Here is a 22687-nt window from a genome sequence, read left to right on the forward strand (position 1 = left end):
ATTTAAAATTAAAATATTTTTATTTTGTTTCAAAAATGTTTTGCTGTGAGCCACTGTTGTGTTAATAAATTTGTCTCTGTAGCTATCTCTCATTTTGTTTAGATGTGAGTCTAGCATTGTTGTAAATTTGGTTCTCATTATTTCTTGTTGCTCTTTGTCGTTGTTTGTTTGTATGATGTCGTCGCCGTCAGCAATGACTTTGAATAGTGGAAAGTTCTGTTTGCTAGTTGGTAATCCAAATTTTTCTCCTAACGAGAGTAACCATTTTACATCTTTTGGGAATTCTACGTTAGTTTTATTCACGAACCAGCCATCGTTGAGAGTGATGTTGTGTCACTTTTTCCAAGTATACCTGTGGACCTGGGACTAGAAATAATAGAGAAAAGATGGAACGAAATTGAGGAATACACCAATATGTCAAAGAGCTTATTTTTAAGTATTCTAAAGTTTTGTATTAAAGATAATCGATATTTTCAATATGAGGGCAGAATATACAAACAAAAGAAAGGACTACCTATGGGTTCACCAGCTTCTCCGATTGTAGCTGATATAGTGATGGAGAAACTACTTGACACCTGCATGGAAAAACTTAAGACGAAACCTGTGATATTAACAAAGTATGTAGACGATTTATTTATGATTGTTGGGGAAAATGCAATACAAGAAACATTGACGACTTTCAATAATTTCAACAAAAATATTAAATTTACCATTGAAAAGGAGCATAATGGTTCCATCCCATATCTGGACACACTTGTAATGAGAAAGGACAATAAAATAGAAATGAACTGGTATCAAAAACCGACGGCATCGAGTCGCATATTAAATTTCCACTCGAAACATCCAAAACAAATGATTATTAACACAGGTAGGAATCTTATAAACAGAATATTGAATATTAGCGACCATAAATTCCACGAAACTAATAAAAACAAAATACGAAAAATACTGTCCAAAAACTGTTTTCCAAAATTATTAATTGAAAAATTAATAAATGAATATAATATACCGAAATCTAAGGACAAATCTCAAGAAAAATATTACAAATCAATGATTTATATTCCTGGATTATCTGAGAGATTCCAAAATTCCGATTTATATGACAAGGATAAACTGCAAATAGCAACACGGACAAACAATACACTAAAAAGTTTATTTACTAATACCAAAAGTAGAATTCCGTTAAGTGAGAGACACAATGTAATATATAGCATTGAATGTGATGGAACAAAAGACGAAAAATGTGGAAAAATATATGTTGGTACCACAAAAAACAAATTAAAAACTAGAATATCGGGACATAAATCAGACATTAAATTAAGGAGCCAAAACAATATTCAAAAAACAGCACTTGCGGAACACTGTAAACTTAACAACCACATACCAAACTTTGACAAAATACGAGTATTACAGGCGGAGAACAACTACAACAGAAGGTTAACATTGGAGATGCTGCATATAAATAACATACCAACAAACAAAAAGATCAATTACAAAAGCGACACCGATAATGCAGCTTATTGTTATCGACACTTGACAAAGAAGAGATCGTGCAATACGTAGAAATAATCAGTGCAATAATAACACCAGACAATGGTAGTAAAAACTACATTAGCTGTTAAGTAAATCTGACAATTTTATGTAAATGTAAGAAATCTCTTTTTTGGAAAATAATTGTGCCCATAACAAAATGCTGTGATACTAATAATTATGTTTTCTAAAATAGATTGCCCCTGAAGATGCAATTTGATAATTGCGAAATATTGGGAACATATTATTGTAATCAATAAAATAAATCCGAAAATGGCCTAAAGCTCGAAAAAAAAAAAAAATCTTATTATTTATAAATCAAATAAAAAGGCCGATAAACAACCATTTCTCAAGATATATCTTTTTTATTTAAGTCCGATACGAAGTGAACAACATTATTTCATTCCTTTGGAGCCTACTCCATAGAGGGTCAACAATTTGAAAAACCATAACACAAGTAAAAATATATTTAAATAATCGTACATTGACTGAGGGAATACATCTGTCGACAAAACCGATTGATAATTTTTCGCTTGTTTTTTTTTTTTTTTTTCAAAAAATTATTTTTAAATATTTCCGTTTAATTGAAAAATTATTCCAAGGGCCTGTAGAAAAAAATGAATATTCAAATCAATTTTTTTTTTTTTTTTTGAAAATTCGTAGCAATTAACACTTTCTCTTTTGTTTGCTAGACACCATTAGGTCTGCAACGTGTTCTTTTCAATTTCAATTATTATCACGAATTGAGTTCAACAATTAATTGCTCAAAAATTTGTTCAATCAATAAAATAATATTTATTTCCTCTTCAATTTTTTTTTCATATGTTTTTTTCTAGGCATTACAAGGCATAAATCCATAACAAAACTAGGTGATTACATGGCTGTGCCCAACAGAAACCTAGATTTCTGTTGTAATCCCCCCATGTAGCTACAAGCTATTAGCCATGTTGTATTTTTCTTTCAAGACTTTAAGAATTTCTTTAATTTCTTGTTACTGCACAGAATATTAAATAGTCTACAGCTACACGTGACAAAAATCAGTTTTTGTGGAAATATTCTTTCGAACATTTCCTTTATGGCCAAGCAGAAACAACAACAACGGCCAAACAAGCAACATCATCGCCAATGACATTGTTTGAGGCATAGGCAGAAGAAGAGTGGAAACGTGAAAACCAATTGAATTAGGGCCAAAACTCACCCAGAGCCACAACACATAATGTTGTTAACAATAACAACAACGACAACAATAACAAAGTCATAATAAATTTGTCACATAACTTAACTAACACCAAAACAATCTATGTTACATATCTAATAGGAAATTAATCCAGGCCAGGCCTCCCACTCCATCCAACACCAGAAGAGTAGAACACAACAAATCAAATAAAAAAATAATACAAAAATATGGTCAAAATACATGAACCGGGCCATAATCGAATGAGCACGGACATGGACATAAACATAACAAAAAACAAAAAAAAAAAAAAACATATTTGGGAGAGTTAAAAGTTAACCATTGTGACATTTAGAGTGGTATTAAAACCAAAAAAACGGACATAACTTAAGGGACTAAAGAAATTCCAAACGCACATACACACACAACACATTCGATGATGACTTGTGGCATAAGACCTACAAAAAGGTCTTAAATCAGGTGTTTAAATTAATTAAAAATACAAAGAGAAGGAGGGTGGGGAGAGGGACTTTGCTGTAACCGGCATTAAGTAGCCCCAAATGTTAAGTCGACACATTTAGAAAATCTCACACACATAGAAAATGCGATTTTCCTTTAAGTTTATCCCCCTCGGCTAAAACAGCTGTTGTTTTTCTTTCCTGCTTTTTTATTTATTCTTCGTTGCTCCATGGCCATAAAGGAAATCCTAAATTGTAGTTGAACTGGCACACGCACAAACACAATTTGAAGAAGGAATAAAAAAAACTGAAGCATTTGGAGGCGTGACATTTAAACATTTACACATTTTCGATTATAATCGATAAAATGGACGGAAAGGAAAGAAATGAAGAGGGACGGTATGAAAAAGAGGAGAAAAATGCCTATACAAATACGGGAAAAAAAACAAGAAGAAGAAGAAGTCACCATCCGAAAATCTTGAAAAGAAAACTGTTACAAGGCCTAATATGGTTCGAAGACTATCAAGAAGTCTTCTATGAAGTCTAGAAGATCGTCAGGAGGTTTTCTATGCATAGAAGAGCTCCAGGAGGTCTTCTGTGGCTAGAAGAGCGCCAAGAGGTCTTGTATGCCTAGGAGAGCGTCAAGAGGTATTCTATGGCTAGAAGACACCCAGAGGTCTTCTACGTAAAGAAACCATCAGGAGGTCTTCTATTACGAGAAGACAGTCACGGAGTCACGAAGACCGTCAGACAGTCTTCTATCTATACAGGCCATCAGGAGATCTTCAATGTATAGAAGTATAGAAGGCCATCAGGATGTCTTATATAAATAGAAGACCGTCTGGAGGTCTTCTATGGCTAGAAGACCGTCAAGAGCTCTTCTAGGTCTAAAAGACCGTCTGGAAGCCTTCTGTGGCTAGAAGACCGTCAGGAGGTCTTCTACGGCTGGAGGATCGTCAGAATGTCTTCAATGGCTAGAATACCGTCGGAGGTCTTTAACGGTTAGAAGATTCTCACGTGGTTTTCAACGACCAGAAGATCGTCAGGGGTTCTCTAACGGCTGGAAAATCATCAGGAGGTCTCCAATGACTGGAATATCGTCAAGAGGTCTTGTAAGGCTTGAAGATCGTCAGAAGGTCTGCTATGATCTTCAATACTTCAAGTTGTTCTTCTTCAAAAAAAAAAAAAAAAAAAAAAAACCCTCCACAGAAGATGTCCTTCTATGGCTAGAAGACCGTCAAGAGGTCTTCTAGGTCCAGAAGACCGTCTGGAGGTGTTCTGTGGCTAGAAGACCGTCAGGAGGTCTTCTACGACGTCTGGAGGATCGTCAGAATGTCTTCTATGGCTAGAAGAAGACCGGCAGAAGGTATTTAACGTTTAGAAGATTCTCACGAGTTTTTCAACGGCCAGAAGATCGCCAGGGGGTCTCCAACGGCAGAAAAAACATAAGGAGGTATCCAATGACTGGAATATCGTCAAGAGGTCTTGTAAGGAGGTCTTGGAGAGAGTCAGAAGGTCTGCTATGATCTTCAATACTTCAAGATGTTTTCTTGTTCGAAAAGGAGCCCTCCACAGTAGATGTCCTCAGGGTCCAGCTACTCTACAGTCGATGTCCCTGGGTGCAGCTACTCTACTGTAGATGTCCCCTGGGTCCATCGTTTCAACAGTAGATATCCCCTGAGTTCATCTACTCAACAGTAGATGTCGCCTGGTTCCAGCTAATCTGGTTCCAGCTGCTCTATAGTTATATGTCCGCTGGTTCAAGCTACGCTGCATTAGAAGTCCCCTGGGTACAGCTACTCTACAGTAGATGTGCCCTCGATTAATCTACTCCGCCAGAGATGATCCCTGGTTCCGTCTACTCGACAGTAGATGTCCCCTCGGTTCTTAGATGACCCCCGGTTCTATATACTCCTTCGTAGATGAGCACTGCGTCCACCTACCCTACCGTAGATAATCCCGGAAATTATCTACTCCGCCATACATTACCCTTGAGGTACCGCAAAATAATACCTATGCTCATCTATTCTAGCGAAGATGATCTCTGAGTCCATCCACTCCACCGAAGATTACCCCTTCATCTTATTTAACCCCTGGTTCCGTATTTCTAGATAAGCCAAATTTTCATCTACTAATACAAATAGCAAAGCTAAGAAACACTCACCACGCCGGGCATTTATGCTGCCAAAATTATGTAATAACACACTGCATATAAGGAAACAACAACCAAGTCTTCAGCTACAACAACAAAAAAAAAACTAAAACAATAACAACAACAACAAGTAATTAACTAACAATAATGAGTTCGACAATATCAAGAACAATTTTTTCGATTTACTTTCGATGTCATCGAAGGCCTTGTCGCTTTTTGAATCCAAAGAATCCTGAACTTCCTCAAAACCCGACCCTAATACGAAATTTTAGATTTTCAGCTCTGAATCCAAAGAATCCTGAACTTCCTCAAAACCCGACCCTAATACGAAATTTTAGATTTTCAGCTCTATCCCATCCTCATATACCAAATTTAGAAACATTAAGTACTTTTTGAACTGTTTAGTACATATTTCCAAAATCACCTTCAAATCTTAAAGTCTATGACTTAAGCCAGTCAAAAGGGCCCGCTCCTTACTCTAAGCTACCTTCTCACGAATTTTCAACCATTTTGGTATAGCCATTGTTGAAATATAAACAAGTAGCAGCTTTACTATTGTCCAATCTGTGTTACTCGATTTTGTGACAAAAATACCACCCCCCCCCCCCCCCCCCCCCCCAACAAATTTTTTTTTTGAGTTTAAGCCAATTGATTTTTGTTTTCTTTTTGTTTACAAACTTCAATTGTTAACCCTCGTTATGGAATTTCCCGAAAACATATTCTTTCCATCATCGCTTCTAAGAGCGGTGAAGGGGAGGGAAGGGTTTTTGGTGTTGGTCTTTCTTTTTTTGAAAATTTTCAGACAAATTCAATTCTCTTCCAATTGTTTGTTTTTTTTTTTTTTCGTTGAGAACTGTTTTAATCCGCTTTTGAATTTGGTAATTGGTATAATTCCCAACAACAAGAACTACAACTGGCTACCATAACAGATTTTGATGCAGTAGTGGCCAGCAGCAACAACAACAACAACGACGATAGTGGAGAAACGAACGACCGAATAAATGAATGAATGAATGAATGAACGACATTGGTATTACCAAGACCCTAGTCTCAAGTGGTGTTACCAAAACAATACTCTCTCACACACACACACACTCTCTCTCTCTCTCTCTCTCACTCACCCACCAGTCCCAGGCAAATGCTTGAAATATGTTTTTGGTGGGACAAGAGCATTAAAGAGATTATTGAAGCATGAAAGTTATTTTTTCTGATTTTCCTGCTTTAGTTTCGTTTTGTGTTGTTGTTGTTTCCACTTTTCTTGTTCATTGAGTGAGTGTTTTTCAATCTACTTTTTGGGTGGGCATTTAGATTTTCCGTGTTAAGCTTTACAAAGACGGAATTCTTATGGTAAAGTGTTTGCGTGCGTGTGTGTGTGCACATTTGCTTGTTACACTTGAAATTGATTTTCAAGTGCAGATCAGTGGTTCAACTTTCGTTCCCAAAAAAAAAAAAAAATAACAAAAAAAAACCCTCTTTAATGGAAACTTTTTGAAGTCTTGAGAGCAGGAAGTCTTGTTATTGATTGGTGAGATTTGTTGTTGTTGCTTTCTTCTTGGCTGGTTTAGTGTGAGCTGTTTCCGGTTCATCTGCTTGTAATGGGAAAAAATGCAGCAAATTATTTTTTTTTTTTTTTCATTCTGATTTGATTTTCCAAAGAAGATTTCAACAATGCCAAGCAAAATTAGAAAGAAATTTTTTTTCGAAAGAAATAGAGGCAGAGGATGGCGAAAAATCATTGAACTGCAAAGAACTTACAAAGTAAATTAAGGAATTTGTAATTTTTAACATTAAAAAAAGAGAATTTCGAATTTCTGAGAAGAGAGAGAGAGGGAAGAGAGAGAGAAATTCTCCTCATTCTTAAATAAATTCATTTTTCGTGTACAAAAATTTCCCTCCCAAGAAAATATTTAATTCATGTTCCTTTCTTGGGCTTCTTCTTTTCTTAATTGGTTTCCTAACAAAAAAAATATATATATTTTTATATCCCCTTAATAAGTAACATTTAAAAATAAATTTAAAATTCGTTTTTTATTCTCTTCTTTATAAATGTTAGTTCATTTCATCTTAATTACCCAGCAGACCTAATAAATTTTCCATTTTAACCGTGAAAGTTTTTCATCATTGCCAGTCAGCCAAACCAGCCAGCCTTTGGCTAGACTCCGTTTGGCCTTCTTTTAGTGGAGAAAAAAAAACTAATTTATGAAGCCTTGCCAGTGAGTGGAGAGCGAGTTAATTAGCCAACATTAAAATTCTAGAGAGCGGAAAGGATACATTGCCCCTTTGATGAAATGAAAATGAAATTTTTAACACCTGATTTGAATTAATTGGGGAGAAGTTAATGATTTCTGAACAGAGGTAAGAAGGTGAATGAATTCTTTTGAGAGTTGGAAAGGAAGAGAAGGATGTGGCCAGATATGGGATTAAGAAATTTACAATTTGAATGTATGGAAGCAGCCTTGTTTTAAAAATTGTTTACTTTGGCTTTATTTTCGAATTTTCGGATTTGTCTTTGATTGAAAAAAATACTTTGCAAATTTTTGAAAAAAAAAACGAAAAATATGTTAAAAGAGCAGGAGGTTCAGGGGAAGACCGTCAAAAGGTCTTTTATGAATGGAATGCCACAAAGGATCTCTTATGTCTAGGATACCGTCGGGAAGTCATCTACGACTCGAAACCCGTCAAGAGGTTTCTTATGGCTAGAAGATCGCCAAGAAGTCTTCTATGGCTAGAAAACCGTCGAGAGATGTTATAGAGACCGTCAAGAGGTCTTTTATGGCATTCCATCAGAGGATCTCTTATGTCTAGAAGACCGTCGGGAAGTCTTTTACGACTAGAAACCCGTCAAGAGGTTTCTTATGGCTAGAAGACCGCCAAGAAGACTTCTATGGCTAGAAAAACGTAGAGAGATGCTATATGGTTAGAGGGCCGTCAGGGGGTCTTCGGTGACTAGGAGACCGTCAAGAGGTCTTCTGTGGCTGGAAGACCGTCAGGAGGTTTTCATGTGTAGAAGACCCTCCATATGTCTTCTATGAAGAGAGGAACATCAGGAGGTCTTCCATGGCTAGAAAACCTTAAGGGGAACTTCTAAAGGATCTTCTATGGCTAGAAGACAGTCCATAGTTCTTCTATGTCAAGAAGACCGTCAATAAGGTTTTCTATGGTCCGATCTTCCATAGTTAGACGACTGTCAAGAGGACTTCAATGGCTAGAGGGACGTCAGGAGGTCTTCTATCGCCTGAAGATCGTTAGAGGGTTTCTACGGCTAGAAAGTCGTAAAGAAGTCTTGTATGGCTAAAATATCGTCAGAAGGCTTTTCCTATATAGAATATCGTCAAGAGATTTTTTATGTATGGGAGACCGTCAGGAGATCTTCTCTGACTTCTACGTACTGAAGACCGTCAGGAGGTCCCCTATGTTTACAAGACCGTAAAGAAGTCTTCTATGGCTCGGAAATCGTCAGAAGGTCTTCTGTGGCTAGAAAACCATCAGGGGGTCTGCTAGGTAGAAGACCGTAAGCAGCTTTACTTAGGCTGGAAGTCGGTTAAGAGGCCTTATATGGCTAGAAGAGCCTCAAGAGGTCTTCTATCGCCAAAAGATCGTCAGGAGATCTTCTGCGGCTAGAGTGTCATAAAGAATTCTTCTATAGAGATCAAAAGATCTTCCCTATATAGAAAATCGTCAAGAGGTCTTCTATTTACGGAGGATCGTGAAGAGGCCTTCTATGAACAGAATACCGTTAAGAGTTATTCTATGCATGGTAGTCCGTCAGGAGGTCTTCTATATTCAGATGACCGTCAGAAAGTCTTCTCTGTATGGAAAGGAGGTCTGCTATGGATAGAAGACCGCAGAAGGTCTCCTATCTTCTTCGAAGGGAACTTCAACTGGTCTACGTCTTCGAATTGAAGTCATCCACTGTTGATGCCCCTGTGTCCATTTACGCTACAGTAGATATCCCATCGATTCCTGACGGCTTTACCATATATGACCTCTGGATTCATCTACAACAACGTACATGACCATTGGGACAATCTGCTCTTCCGTAGCTGTCCCCTCAATCCATCTACTCCACTCTAGATTACCCCTGGATTCATCTACTCTGACATAGATTACCCTTGGGCAGCCGTAGTCGAACCCTGCAAAAGCAACATCAACGAAAAATCTTTTCGGTTTTTGTTCGCTGTCATCGAAGGCTTCATCTCTCTTTGAATTTAAAGAAATCACAACTTCCTCAAGTTCGTTGCCGGTAATGAAAGTGAAAGTGAATCCGACCCTAATACCAAATATGAGATTTCCAACTCTATCCATTCCTCATATAGAAAATTTAGTACCATGTAGTACTTCTCGAAATTTTTAGTAACCTAGAACCACCTACAATTCTCAACTTTATACCTCAACAATTATCCCAATATCAACATTTCCAATCGTAAAAATCCAAATCGTACCGAATTTAGAACCGTAAAGTACAGTTCATATACCCAGTATACATTACAAAACCAACCACGATATATTAATTCCCCTCACCTCACAATCATAACAACATCAAAATTTAAAATAAGATTTGTTAAAAGCCATTTACCGCAAATAGATCCTTGGGAATATATTATTTTTTCAAGGCTTGATTTTATTGTCCTGGAAAAAATATTTCACCGCCACCTCGTCCCCCCTCCAAATACGCTTGGGTGAAATTTCCCATTAGAAATTGTATGCTCCATTCAATCCCATGAACAAAGCCAACATATTTTGGTAATATATCCTACTATGGCATTGTCCTTACGTTATGCAACCATCGCCAACGAGAGACGGTTTATGGATGTGTGGGTATGACAAATGTCACTTTTACCATTCTGCTACTTATGCTCCAGATATTTTTCAGATTTTTTTTGATATATTACCGTATTTAGTTTTACTGTTGTGTACCTTTCAAATCACATTTTCTTTGTTTCGCTTTTCCTATTTTCTTTTTCGAATTTTTCTTCGTTACCTAGACATTTTGAAATTTTTAAAATTGGCTGCATTAAAGTTGATTTCATTCGGGCAATTTATAAATTCTTCTATTTGTCTTTTGCTTTTTTTTTGTTGTTCAGAAGAGGAAAAAAAGGTCACAGGGGGAAAATATTCTATATTTGGTGATGTATTTAGTTACGGAGACAGGATTTTCTTCAGCATGAGCCCTTGAAACCCCTAAATTTACAAATGAAAAAAAGTAAAAAAGCTGTAAGTTCGACACCATTTAGAACGAATTTGGCAATTTTCAAAAAAAAAAACCTTAACAATTCTGTTAAAATCTTAAAATACCGAATGTAGCCGTTACATTAGGGACTACGTGGACCTGCATAGGCAACTTTTGTCTTAAGTCATTTCAATATTCAAACGCGAAACTTGAAAAAAAATCGATGAAAAATGTAGCTAAAATCATAAAAATACCAAATGTCGGGAAGTGCTGCTATATGGGGGCTATACGAAGACGTGGACCTGCAAGGACAATTTTTTTTGTCATAGGCTGTAGTACCTATTAAGAACTTCATATAAGACATTTCAAAAACTTTCGGTGAATATTTTACATAAAATCATCAAAATACCGAATATAGGGAGGTACTGATATATGGGGCATTGATAATTTTCTGCAAAAGACTGTAGTTCCCACTACGAACTCTAAATAAGGAATTTGAAACAATTCCGGAGAATAATGTCGCTAAAATCATCAAAATACCGAATATAGGAAGGTACCATTATATGGGGTATATACCAAAACGTGGACCTTCAAAGACGATTTTCTGTCATAGGCTGTAGTGTCCATTACGAACTTCAAATACCAAATTTGAGACACTTCCGGTGAAGAGTGTCGCTAAAATCATTAAAATACCGAATATAGGGAGGTACCGTCATGCGGGCGCTATACGAAGACGTGGACCTTCATGACCCATTTTCTTTCTTATTCCGTAGTACCCATTACGAACTTCAAATACCAAATTTGAAACAATTCCGCTAAATAATGGCGCTAAAATCATCAAAATACCGAATATCAGGAGGTACCGTTATATGGGGGCTATACAAAGACCTGGACATGCATGGACAATTTTCTGTCATAGGTTGTAGCATAAATTACGAACTTCAAATACCAAATTTAAAACAATTCCGGTAAATAATGTCGCTAAAATTATCAAAATATTGAATATCGCGAGGTACCGTAATGTGGGGGCTATACGAAGACGTGGACCTGCACACACAATTTTCCGTCATAAGCTGTAGTATCCATTACGAACTTCAAATACCAAATTTGAAACAATTACGCTAAATAATGTCGCTAAAATCATCAAAATACCGAATATAGGGAGGTTAAGATATATGGGGGCTATACGAAGACGGGGACCTGCATGGACAATTTTCTGTCATAGGCTGTAGCATCCATTACGAACTTCAAATGCGAAATTTGAAATAATTCCGATGAATGATACCGCTTATATCACCAAAATACCGAAAATAGGGAGGTAGCATTATATGGGGGCTATACCAAAACGTGGACCTACATGGTCCATTTTCAATACCAAAAGTCTTGCAGACATAATATACGTTTGAGTGAAATTTTAGCAACCTACTTCATCTCGTTCGGAAGCTAGAGTGATTTCCACAGACGGGCAGATGAAAGGACGGCAGGCAAATGGACGAACATCTCTAAATCGACATAGAATTTTATGCTGTTCAAGAATATATATACTATGTGAGGTCTAAAATGTATATTTAAAGGCGTTACAAACGGAATGACAAACTTAATATACCCTCCCTACTATGGTGTAGGGTATATCGACAGTGTAAAAAATTGTTTGGAGCGCCTTAAAATAGGCTCTAAAAATCATTTGATATGATTTCATCTTCTGAGAGAAGATCGTAAAACGTCCTTTTAACTATGCAGTTGCTTATCTAACTATAGAATATATTGAGCGGATTTTTCAAAAGTATTTCCGAAGAACTTTAAAAGTTCCGGTAGACACAGAAGCTCTTGTATTAAATATAAATACTATGGAGAGCGCCTAAAAGTAGGCCCTAAAATTTTTAAATATCATTTTGAAAAACTCACCTTACATATGATTGAAATAATGATGTGTAAACTGGGATTGACTGACCCTAACATGCCTAACTAGCCTTATGCGGCTATATTTTTTGTAGGAAACCCAGTTAAATAAATTTCACAACTTTACTTTTCCTTGTTCCCCTTCAGTAGCTTCCATATCCTGCCCACATCCCATTTAAATAAGTTTTTCCTATTTTCATGTTATCCGCTTTTCAATACAAATTCAAAACCATCAATTTCCTTTTATATAAGTCAATGTCAGTAAATGTTCTCCACAAAAAAAAAAAAAAAAAAAATCTGCAAAACCTCACCGCAAATCCACTTAAATATTTTCTTGATTCCCTTTAAAACTTTTGCCCCAACTATAAATTCAATAAAAGTTAAGGAAGAAAATTACAAAACATAAAAAACTAAATCCCAACCAACGAAAAGAGAGTGGAGAGGAGAAGAGAAGAGAGAGAAAAAAATACTCAAAGTTCAATTGCAAACACGATGCTGTGGCCATTATTTATTTCAACCTTAGCTGGAGAATAGTTGGGCAGCATAAAAAATGGCTATTCATTTAAAGAAATGTAGGTGAATGAAAAACCAAAAAAAAAAGAAGAAGCGAAGCAAAATAGAACAGCTTGGCCTTTAAGTATGCCTCTGGCAGTGATGATGTTGATATTCGTTGTTAGCATGGTTCGTTAAATAAGGATAACCAACAAAGCATGGTGTCTCCCACAGACACGACTTATGGTTGTAGGACACATTACACCAAAAAAGCAGAGGAAGAGAGGAAGAGAAGCAGACCAACAAAAAAAGCTACGGTTTTATGTAACAGTCATCCCATGGCGACCCGCTACATAATGGCATGGGAGGATGTAACATCCACTCCCGCAATGCTGGCCAGTGCCTGTTACTAGCAAAAGGACACACTTACCGTTAATAAATCTTTGCGTGAAATATTTTTCAACTGCAGCGTATTGCGCACACTGCCATCTGGTAGTACGTCATATGAATCATCGACCAAAGCATGTTCACGCCACCAGGAGACACGTGGTGGTGGCACACCGCCGCTTGATAAACACGTTATGTTCAGACTTTCACCTTCCAAATAGGGACCGGCTTTCTGGTCGCGTATTGCTGCTCCTTGATTATCCAATATTGTCAAATGGGTGGGTGGCACTGAAAGAGGAAGGAAAATAAAATGAAATTTAAGGAAGAAAAAAAAAAAAAAAAAAAAAACAGAAAATAAAATAAATTGAGGACCAGGCACTTTAATTCAAAATATGGCAAATAAGTTTTAAGAACTTCAAACATTTTATGCCATAAATAAAACATTAAAAAATTTTCAAATTTTTAAATTCCAAAGAATTCTCCCACAAATTTTCCAACCTCTGCTGCTGACATTTTTATGTTTTTTTTTTTTTTTTTTTTTTTTTTGTCAGGCACTCTCTCATTTCATTTTTTTCTTTTATCACAAAATTTAATTGAAACACCCACTGACTTTTTGCCCATAAAATGAAATGTTTATATTAATAAAATACAAAAAACGAAAAATTTAACAAAGCTACATCATTTACGCCCCCCATTTTGTTGTACTCCCGCACTCCCCCTCAGAACACTTACCCAATACGGTTACATTTATCCTCCAATTACGCGTCGGTGATTTATGAAAATCCACCCGACATTTATACAGACCGGCATCACTTGGCTGTATGTTTTTAATCCTTAAAGCCGGCGGATTTGAGTCATAATAAAAGTGGGCTTTTTTATTGAAAACATTCTCATCGGCCCATGGTATGCCCTGATGTAATGGCCGTCCACGGGCATCAAATCTATAATGAGAAAAGAAGGCAAAAGAAAGAAACAAAAAAAAAGAGAAATGTTATTAGTAATGATGGCTGGATTTTGGTATAATATACAAAAAGGTGATGAATTTGAAGGGATATAAATTTTAGAAATTTGAGGGGAAAGTAATTTAAAAAATACCGTTCGATAAGAATATAACAAGCTCTGATGATAATTATTTACTCTAGAGCTTTTATGAGTATTATTTTATGAAAAAAGCTTTTTTGTCATCTTGAATTTATCTAATAAAGGGAAGAGATTTTAAAGCCCACCTTGAAAATAATTTATATAAAAAGAACTTTAAAAGCTCTACTAGATATAGAAGAGCTATATATTAAAGAGTTTCAAAATGTCTTCTGATGATATGAGAGGCTCTTGGAGGCTATTTTATCAATAGGAGGGCAGTTAACTTAGTTTTATCTTTTAAAGAGATCGAAAATAATTTTTGTTGTAGAAAAGCTTACAAAGATCTTTAACCTGCTGAAGGTCTACTATTATCAGAAGAGCTCTAATATGACCTCCACTCGTAGAGGTGCTATAAACAGTCTTGTAATCACAGTGAAACTTAAAAAGCCCCACTCACAGAAAAGCTTGGAAAGTTCTAAAAGCGTAAAAAGATTTATAGCTGTGGAAATTGTTTAAAAAATCAAAAAAAGAGCTTTCAAAGAACTTCTATAAAATAACTTGAAAATTACCCCTACGTAAACCAGAACTTTAAGTGGTCTACTAAATATAGAGTAGCCTGGTTATATATATGAGAGCTTTAAAATGCCTTAAAAAAGTATAGATGAGCTTTTGACGTTATTCTGTATAGAAGAGATCGGAAGGAATATTTAGAATAGACGAACTTTAGAAGATATATCATGTATAAGAAAGCATACAAAGCTATATGACAAGGTCTTCTGTTCGAAGAAGAGCTTTAGAAAGTCTTCTACTCATAGAGGTACTTTAAAGATGAGCTGTAAAGTGTCTTCAAATCTCAAAAACAAAATGTAATAACAAAAGGGCCTTCTAGCTATAAAATAAAACTTCTTGTAGAGCTTCTAAATATGGAAGCTTTTTGTAAAGTTCTTCAGAAGAACTTTTGAAGGTCTTTTAGTTACAAAAGCTCTGGAAAGGGTATATAGGAGAGTTGTAGATGCCGTTTTTTGGTATATCAAAGCCTTAAAAGGTAAAAAAAATCGTCTAAAGTTAGTTAAGACGCAAAGGTTTTACAAATGAGGTAATAGAAGCCGTTTATTCAAAGAACTAAACTCAAAAGCTTCCCTACGTATGCAATACGGTTAAAAGCTCTTTTATGAATTAAAAATTGTTGAAAGCTTTTCAGTGAATAAACACGAATTTAGAACCTTTTCTATGAATAGAAAAAATGTTCTAATCTCTTATAAATATCACACCTTCGAAAGCATTTTATCAGTACATATAAGCTTTTTGAAAGCTCTCCTATTAATAAAAAATCTTTAAAAGCTCTCCCATGGATATAAGACTTGTGAAAGCTCCTCTATGAGCAGAAGACTCTTAAAAGCTCTTCAATGAATATCAAATTTTAAAAAGCTCTTATATGGCCTTTGAAAGCTCTCCCAATAACATGATAGTTCTTCTATGAACAGAAGACCTTAAAAAAGACATATAAAAGTTATTCTATGACCAGAAGACCTGTAAAATATACTTGTGGACAGAATACTCCTAAAAGCTCTTTTATGAATAAAATATTTTGAAGGCTCTTCTACCGATCGATACCCTTAAAAAGTCTTTTATTAGTGGGAGTCTATAAATGCAAGATCTTTGAAGGCTCTTGCATAAAGGGAAGGCATTTGTAAGCTATTTGAGACTAAAATAATGTTGAAGACATTTGAAATCTATTTTAGGTATAGAAGAGCTTTGAAATCTCTCATTGAAGTAGATGGCATCTTCAATTTGTCGATTAGAGATCATTGAAATCTCCTGTTAAATAAGAACCATTTCAAAGCTTTCCTATGGTATACAGTGAAGATCGCTGATATCTTTATCTTATATAGAAACCAGATTTCTGATATATCCGCCTGATACAGAGAAAGAGAGATATTACTCTGGCATTGAAATAGCATTTCTCCTAGTATTTTACTACGCTTCGAAGATCTTCCTTTCCTGGCATATTTCCTACACGTGTAAAGAAAAGGTATCTGAAATCTTCCTCTAGTTGAGAGAGAGAGAGACAGATAGAGGGAAGATTTCTGAGATTTTCATTTAATATATATAGAAGATCTCTAAGAACTTTATCTAGTATGGTGAGAAGATTACGGATTTTCTTGTAGACAGATAAAACCTCTGAGATCTTTTCTAGTAAATCATTGACATTGTAGAGAGAAGATATCTGCAGTCTTTCTTTTAAAATCTTCCCTCTGAGATCTTCTCATGTTATATGTGAAAGCTTAACTCTGTGAAATTATAGTAGTAAAAAGTAGCATATTTTCTATTATTAGAAAGAAAAGGTCTATGAGATCACCCCTAGTAGAGAAGATTTCTTAAATTTTATTCTAATACAGAGTGAAGATATCTGAAATCTTCCTCTAATACAGAGACAGAGATCCCTACGAGTATCACGGATTTTCTCGAAGTCTTATAAAATCTCTGACATCTCTTTCTGATAAGACTCTGAAAATTTGCTACGATGTAAGAGAGAACATCTGAGGTTTTTCGTTTGGGATTTTCTCTCTGAGTCCTTCCCATGTCATAGATATTTTGGATCTTAACTAATATCTCTTTGAAATGTTTTCAATAATAAAGAGCTTTTTCCTCCGTAACTAATTCTCCCTTCGTAATGCATTCTCTCTATAGAAGACCTTTTTGAGAGTATTCTGGCCATATATGACCTTTTAAGGGGAAATTTAATCCTGAATGAACTTTTAGATGTTTGATATATTTTTAAAGGTTCTTCAGTCTACAGATTCACTACCCACCTGGCTGCAACAAAAGAATATTCCAAAAGAGATTACCAACCAATGTGGGAACATGTGTTCTTCCTAAATCTAAATTTATAATTAACCTACAAAACATTCTTTTCAGGCCATGGGGTGGGTCACCCCGTTTTCATATTTATGCTCATTTGTTAAGGATTCCATACAAATTATTATTTCGTAATAATTAACCTGAGTTGATTTGTATAACAAGCCGGTTGGGAGTTTTTTGTTTTTGGTTGAGGATGATTTATGGCATGCAAGTTATTAGAATTTATTAATCTTTTTTTGTTGTATTAATGAGGAGATTTTTGTTTTGTTGGAAGAGAAAAAAACCTATTAATACTGAGATTCATTACTAATGAGATGGATTTCTGTATGAGATGATGGAATATAATGAAAAGAATATGCGTTTTAAAAGAGAAACAAAAAAGGAAAATAATCATAATAAATGTGGTTGAAGGTTAATGAGGGCTTCAAGGACTCAAGGGAACATGTGGGTGGATTATGTGGCAAATGTGGTGCATTTCTGGAGAGTATTATTTTTCCATTTTTGGTTAACTTAATGAAGGGGATTAGTTGGTGATTATTTTCCGCCGATGAAGGTGACTCAGATGGCAGACGAAAAAAATCGCTTATAGTAATTATTTTTAAATATTGAAATTAAATTATTTTATAAAAATTTCACCGACTATTTGAAAATAAAAATTTATTCAAATTTTAAGTCCAAGGCTTTCTAGTAGTTAAATTATGTAATTTTGAATTTAATTATATCATTTTGTATTTAATTATATAACTTTGTATTCATCTTCTGCAGGATTCTACAGCCAACATCCTTCCAGAATAATCATACAAATACAGGGTGAGATAAAAAAAACTGCAACCAACTTCAGACTGCTGTCATTTCTAAGCCACTCGTGCGACAGCTGTTAAAATTATTCCAGTGACAGCTCATTATATTGTTTACAAGCCTACCAAAACATTTTGGTGGAAATTTTCCAGAAAACAAGTTATTCGTGATGGAATTCAAGCCTGGTAGTGTGATTTCTTTATATTTGGCTGGCAAACCACAAGTGACTATCGTTAGAGCACTCCCGCACTCCACAATGTGAATAAATCTTTTGTGTCTCGTACCATCGCTCGTAACCGTGATACTGATACTGGTAGCGTAGCCCGACACCAAGGAAGTGGACGGAAGAAAACAGCAACATCAGCAGAAATGTTTCGAAAAGTAAAGAAGAGATTTGATCGAAACCTGCCTCGCAGTGGCTGAAAATGGCTCGTGAGCTGAACATAACGCAATATTCCATTCCGGCAAATATTAAAAAATGAGCTCGGACTAAAGCCATTGAAATTCCAAAAAAAGTGCAAGAACTTACACCGAGGCAACATAATGAAAATAGACTGAAAAGAGCTAAAAAGTTGCTTCCCTTGGCCGAAAGTTGTGAACTGCCGAATTTGGTTTTCTCCGTCGCCGATGAGAAAACATTTGTTGTCCTGCAGTTTGTAAACAAACAAAATGATTGTGGTTACTTGCCAAAGAGGTCAGCTCAAAATGTGCACCTTCGGTTGGCCACCAGAACTCAAGCGCCGGCCATGGTGAGAGTGTGGGCCGCCATAACAGCCAATGGTCGCTCCCCGCTCGTATTAATCAACCGAGACATCTGAATAAATGCCGAATATTATCGCGAAAATATTCTGGAGGATATATTAAAGTCTTGGGCACGCAAACATTTTGGCCGCAGACCTTGGACATTCCAACAGGACTCGGTACCGAATATTATTGCGAAAATATTTTGGAGGGTATATTAAAGCCTTGGAAACGCAAACATTTTGGCCTTAGACTTTGAATATTCCAATAGAATTCGGCATCATTGCACTTAGCACGCGCCACCCAAGAATGGTTACAAAATGAGGTTCCTCGCTTCATTTCCAGCGCACTATGACCACCAAAATTTCCGGATTCCAATCCGTTGGACTATTGAGTCTGCAGTATTTTAGAAAGCAAGATTGGCTCTAAAAAATACCAAGGTGTCGATCACCTCAAGCAGGCGCTTCGCCAGGAATGGACCAAAATACCGCAGAGCAACATTCGGGCAGCGTGTGACGGTTTTATTGGTCATAACGGTTTGAAGGCCATAATTCGTGCCAAAGGTGACCAATTCGAACAAATCTAATTGACCAATTCGAACAAATTTAATGTAATTTCCGACATTTCTATACCCTCCACCATAGTATGGAGGGTATATTAAGTTTGTTATTCCGTTTGTAACACCTCGAAATACACATTTTAGATCCCACAAAGTATATATTTTCCTGATCAGCATAAAATTCTATGTCGATTTAGCGATGTCCGTCTGTCCGTCTGTGGAAATCACTCTAGCTTCCGAATGAATTGAAGTAGATTGATAAAATTTTACTCAAATGTATGTTATGTATGCAGGACTTTTGGTATTGACAATGGGCCATGTAGGTCCATGTTTTGGTATAGCCCCCATATAACGGTACCTCCCGATATTCGGTATTTTGAAGATTTTAGCGACATTATTCACCGGAATAGTTTAAAATTTGGTATTTGAAATTCGTAATGGATACTACAGCTTAAGACAGAAAATTTTCTGTGCAGGTCCACGTCTTCGTAGAGCCCCCATATAACGGTAGCTCCGGATATGGGTATTTTAATGATTTTATGGACATTTTTTCACCGGAATAATTTCAAATTTGGTATTTGAAGTTCGTAATGGATACTACAGCCTAAGACAGAAAATTGTCTATACAGGTCCACGTCTTCGTATAGCCCCCATATAACGGTACTTCCCGATATTCGGTATTTTGATAATTTTAACGAATTTATTCAACGGAGCTGTTTCAAATTTGGTATTTGAAGTTCATTATGGATACTACAGCCTAAGACAGAAAATTGTCTGTGCAGGTCCACGTCTTCGTAGAGCCCCCATATGACGGTACCTCCCGATATTCGGTATTTTAATGATTTTATGGACATTTATTCACCGGAATTGTTTCAAATTTGGTATTTGAAGTTCGTTATGGATACTACATCCTAAGACAGAAAATTGTCTGTGCAAGTCCACCTATCCGTAAGCCCCCATATAACGGTAGCTCCCGATATTCGGTATTTTAATGATTTTATGGACATTTATTCACCGGAATTGTTTCAAATTTGGTATTTGAAGTTCGTAATGGATACTACAGCCTACGCCAGAAATACCCGATATTCGGTATTTCGATTTTATCGATGTTATAAACGATTTTTTTAAGTTGCTCATTTGAATATTGTAATGGCTTATAACAGGGTCGTCGTATAGACCCTAATATAATAGCTGCATTTTTAAGATTTTAGCAGAATTTTTAACAGATTTTATTGTTTTTAAGAATTGCCAATTTCGTTCCAAATTGTGGAGGGTATTCGGCCCGGCCGAACTTACAGCTTTTTTACTTGTTTGCATTCATTCAATAAAATTTAAAAAAATGTAAAAATTATGGCGTTTGACTTTGTTGCAGTTCTTTTTTATCTCACCCTGTACATTTAATTTGAAAGAAAAAAAAATACCATAAAAACTCCTCAATATTATGAGTATCTTGTCAGAATTTTCTTTTTCTTCCGATGTTGGATCCATAAAATTTTCTATATTGCCCTTATTTTCCTCCATTTCCTTGCCTCACAAAATTACATCTTAACTTCAAATTAAATTTCTTTTAAATTAAACCATCAAAACAAATTTTTGATGACCGGAAAGCTATATTCTTAAAATGTCTTCCGCCCACCCATATTACAGCATGTCTCCATTAGGATGTCTACTTTTATTGGGCAATTACATTGACCTAGATAAATTCATCAAATTAGATAAGATGAAAGCCAAATAAAAAATCGACAACAAAAAATGGCAACATTCTCTAGCAAAGTTTTCCATTTGAACTTCTCAATCAACTTTGGACAAAAAATCCAATTTGTCTTAAACCAAAAAAGAAAGCCAATAGATCTTGGACGCTATCTTTGCCATCTTCCATGGCTTTTACCTGGGCATAAAATCCCTGGCAATTATCATAAAATAAGACGGCCAATCGCAAGAATATTGTAAGACATTAACATGCATCACCATAAAAAATGGAGGAGAAGAAAAAGCCGAAGGAGCAGCGGAGGCAGCCAGGGCCGTTGGCCATTTCTAGTAACAGCAGCACAACAAAATAGCAAAATCTCCCAAAAAAAAAACCAAAAAAAAAACATTTTCATACCCCAGTGTCAAAAAGCCAAAAAACAACAAAACACGAGCATAAACTTCAAATAGACTTATAAAATAAATTACGAGCTTTTAGTTACATTCTAGCGTTCGTTCGTTTTTTAGAAACGTTTTTTTTTTGGTTCTACCTATTACTTATTTAATAGCCTTCAAATGTAGATTTTTCGGGAGGCGGTTCTCAAAACTTAACACATAATAAAAAATAGCAGATGGAGATGAAGCGAGCGAGAAAAAACCAAAATCGTAAAATGTGACACGTTTAATTTACTTTTATTAGCTGTCATCCAAAATAACACCCAATATTGCAGGGCATCACCAGGCGACAAATACAGCCAGCGGATATAGGGTCATATCTGCGTGTGTGTGCTGTGTGGTGTGGTATTTTAGCTATCTTTAATAACGGCATCAATACCACCGCACACACACATCAACAACATGCAGGCAAATAAACAGTCAATATACATATACAAGTCCGCCAAGAAGGCCCTTGGCATAGGAAGGAAAATATGCCAAAATATGGGTTTCCCTGGAAGAACAACAACAAATGGAATAAGGACGACACTGTGCAAAAACAAAGAGGACCAGGAAACATCATGTCTCCAATCAAAAATTCTCAGTAGACTTCCTCTTTTTTGGGGAACTCCTTCTAGGGCAGATAAAGAGAGAGAGAGATCTCCGCCAATGATCTTTTCTCTTTGCTCGGGAAATATATCTGGGATCATCTCAAACTAGAGAAAAATTTTCTCTACTCTTCTAAATCTCAGCAATTGTCTCTCTACATAAAAAATTTGTATAACAGTACCTCTCACATAATCTACATCAATAATGATAAGAGACTCTCTCTCACCCTGCCAAATCAACGACAAAAGAAAATCGAGAGAGAATACATGTGGTTTATTTGTACTTTTTCGTTTGAGGCTGCTCATAGCTGGTCTATAACAAAGGAAGATTACTGCGTAAACTCTCTGAGATCTTCTTTCTATACTGAACAAAGGTCTCAGAAATTTTCTCCGAATAAAAAGGGAAGATCTCACTGATTCGTCCATAACAGAAAAAACTCCGAGATGTTTTCCAAATACTAGAAGAATACTTCACACTTTTACTCTTTCGTTTGAGGCTGCTCATAGCTGGTCTATAATAAAGGAAAATACCTGCGAAAACTCTCAGAGATCTCAGAAATGTTCTCCCAACAAGAAGGCAAGATCTCACTGATTCGTCCACACTAGAAAAAACATCTCGGAGATCTTTTCCCAATACAAGAGGAATACTTCACACT

The 22687-nt window shown here is 35.9% G+C and overlaps 2 protein-coding genes across 2 annotated transcripts in view; one reads left to right on the forward strand and one right to left on the reverse strand.

Annotated features, from left to right (window-relative positions):
- The window catches only part of LOC101888476 (uncharacterized), a 186998-nt gene that overhangs the window by 74055 nt on the left and 90256 nt on the right, over positions 1-22687 (reverse strand). Inside the window, exons 3-4 of the mRNA XM_059126116.1 lie at positions 13995-14203; positions 13306-13550 (exon numbers count right to left, since the gene is read on the reverse strand). Coding sequence (XP_058982099.1) covers positions 13306-13550; positions 13995-14203 — 454 coding nt within the window. The remainder of the gene's footprint in view (positions 1-13305; positions 13551-13994; positions 14204-22687) is intronic.
- LOC131804030 (uncharacterized) lies at positions 352-1866 on the forward strand. Its single transcript, XM_059126245.1, has 2 exons — positions 352-1647; positions 1727-1866. Exon 1 carries the CDS (start codon positions 415-417, stop codon positions 1561-1563), a length of 1149 nt encoding a protein of 382 aa, XP_058982228.1. The 5' UTR covers positions 352-414; the 3' UTR covers positions 1564-1647; positions 1727-1866.

The sequence above is a fragment of the Musca domestica genome, unplaced genomic scaffold (assembly GCF_030504385.1).
Source record: "Musca domestica strain aabys unplaced genomic scaffold, Musca_domestica.polishedcontigs.V.1.1 37, whole genome shotgun sequence".
Classification (NCBI taxonomy): Eukaryota; Metazoa; Arthropoda; class Insecta; order Diptera; family Muscidae; genus Musca; species Musca domestica.

Bases quoted from the DNA above. Each gene is read 5' to 3' on its own strand.
- LOC131804030 (XM_059126245.1), top strand. From the start codon at position 415: ATGTCAAAGAGCTTATTTTTAAGTATTCTAAAGTTTTGTATTAAAGAT.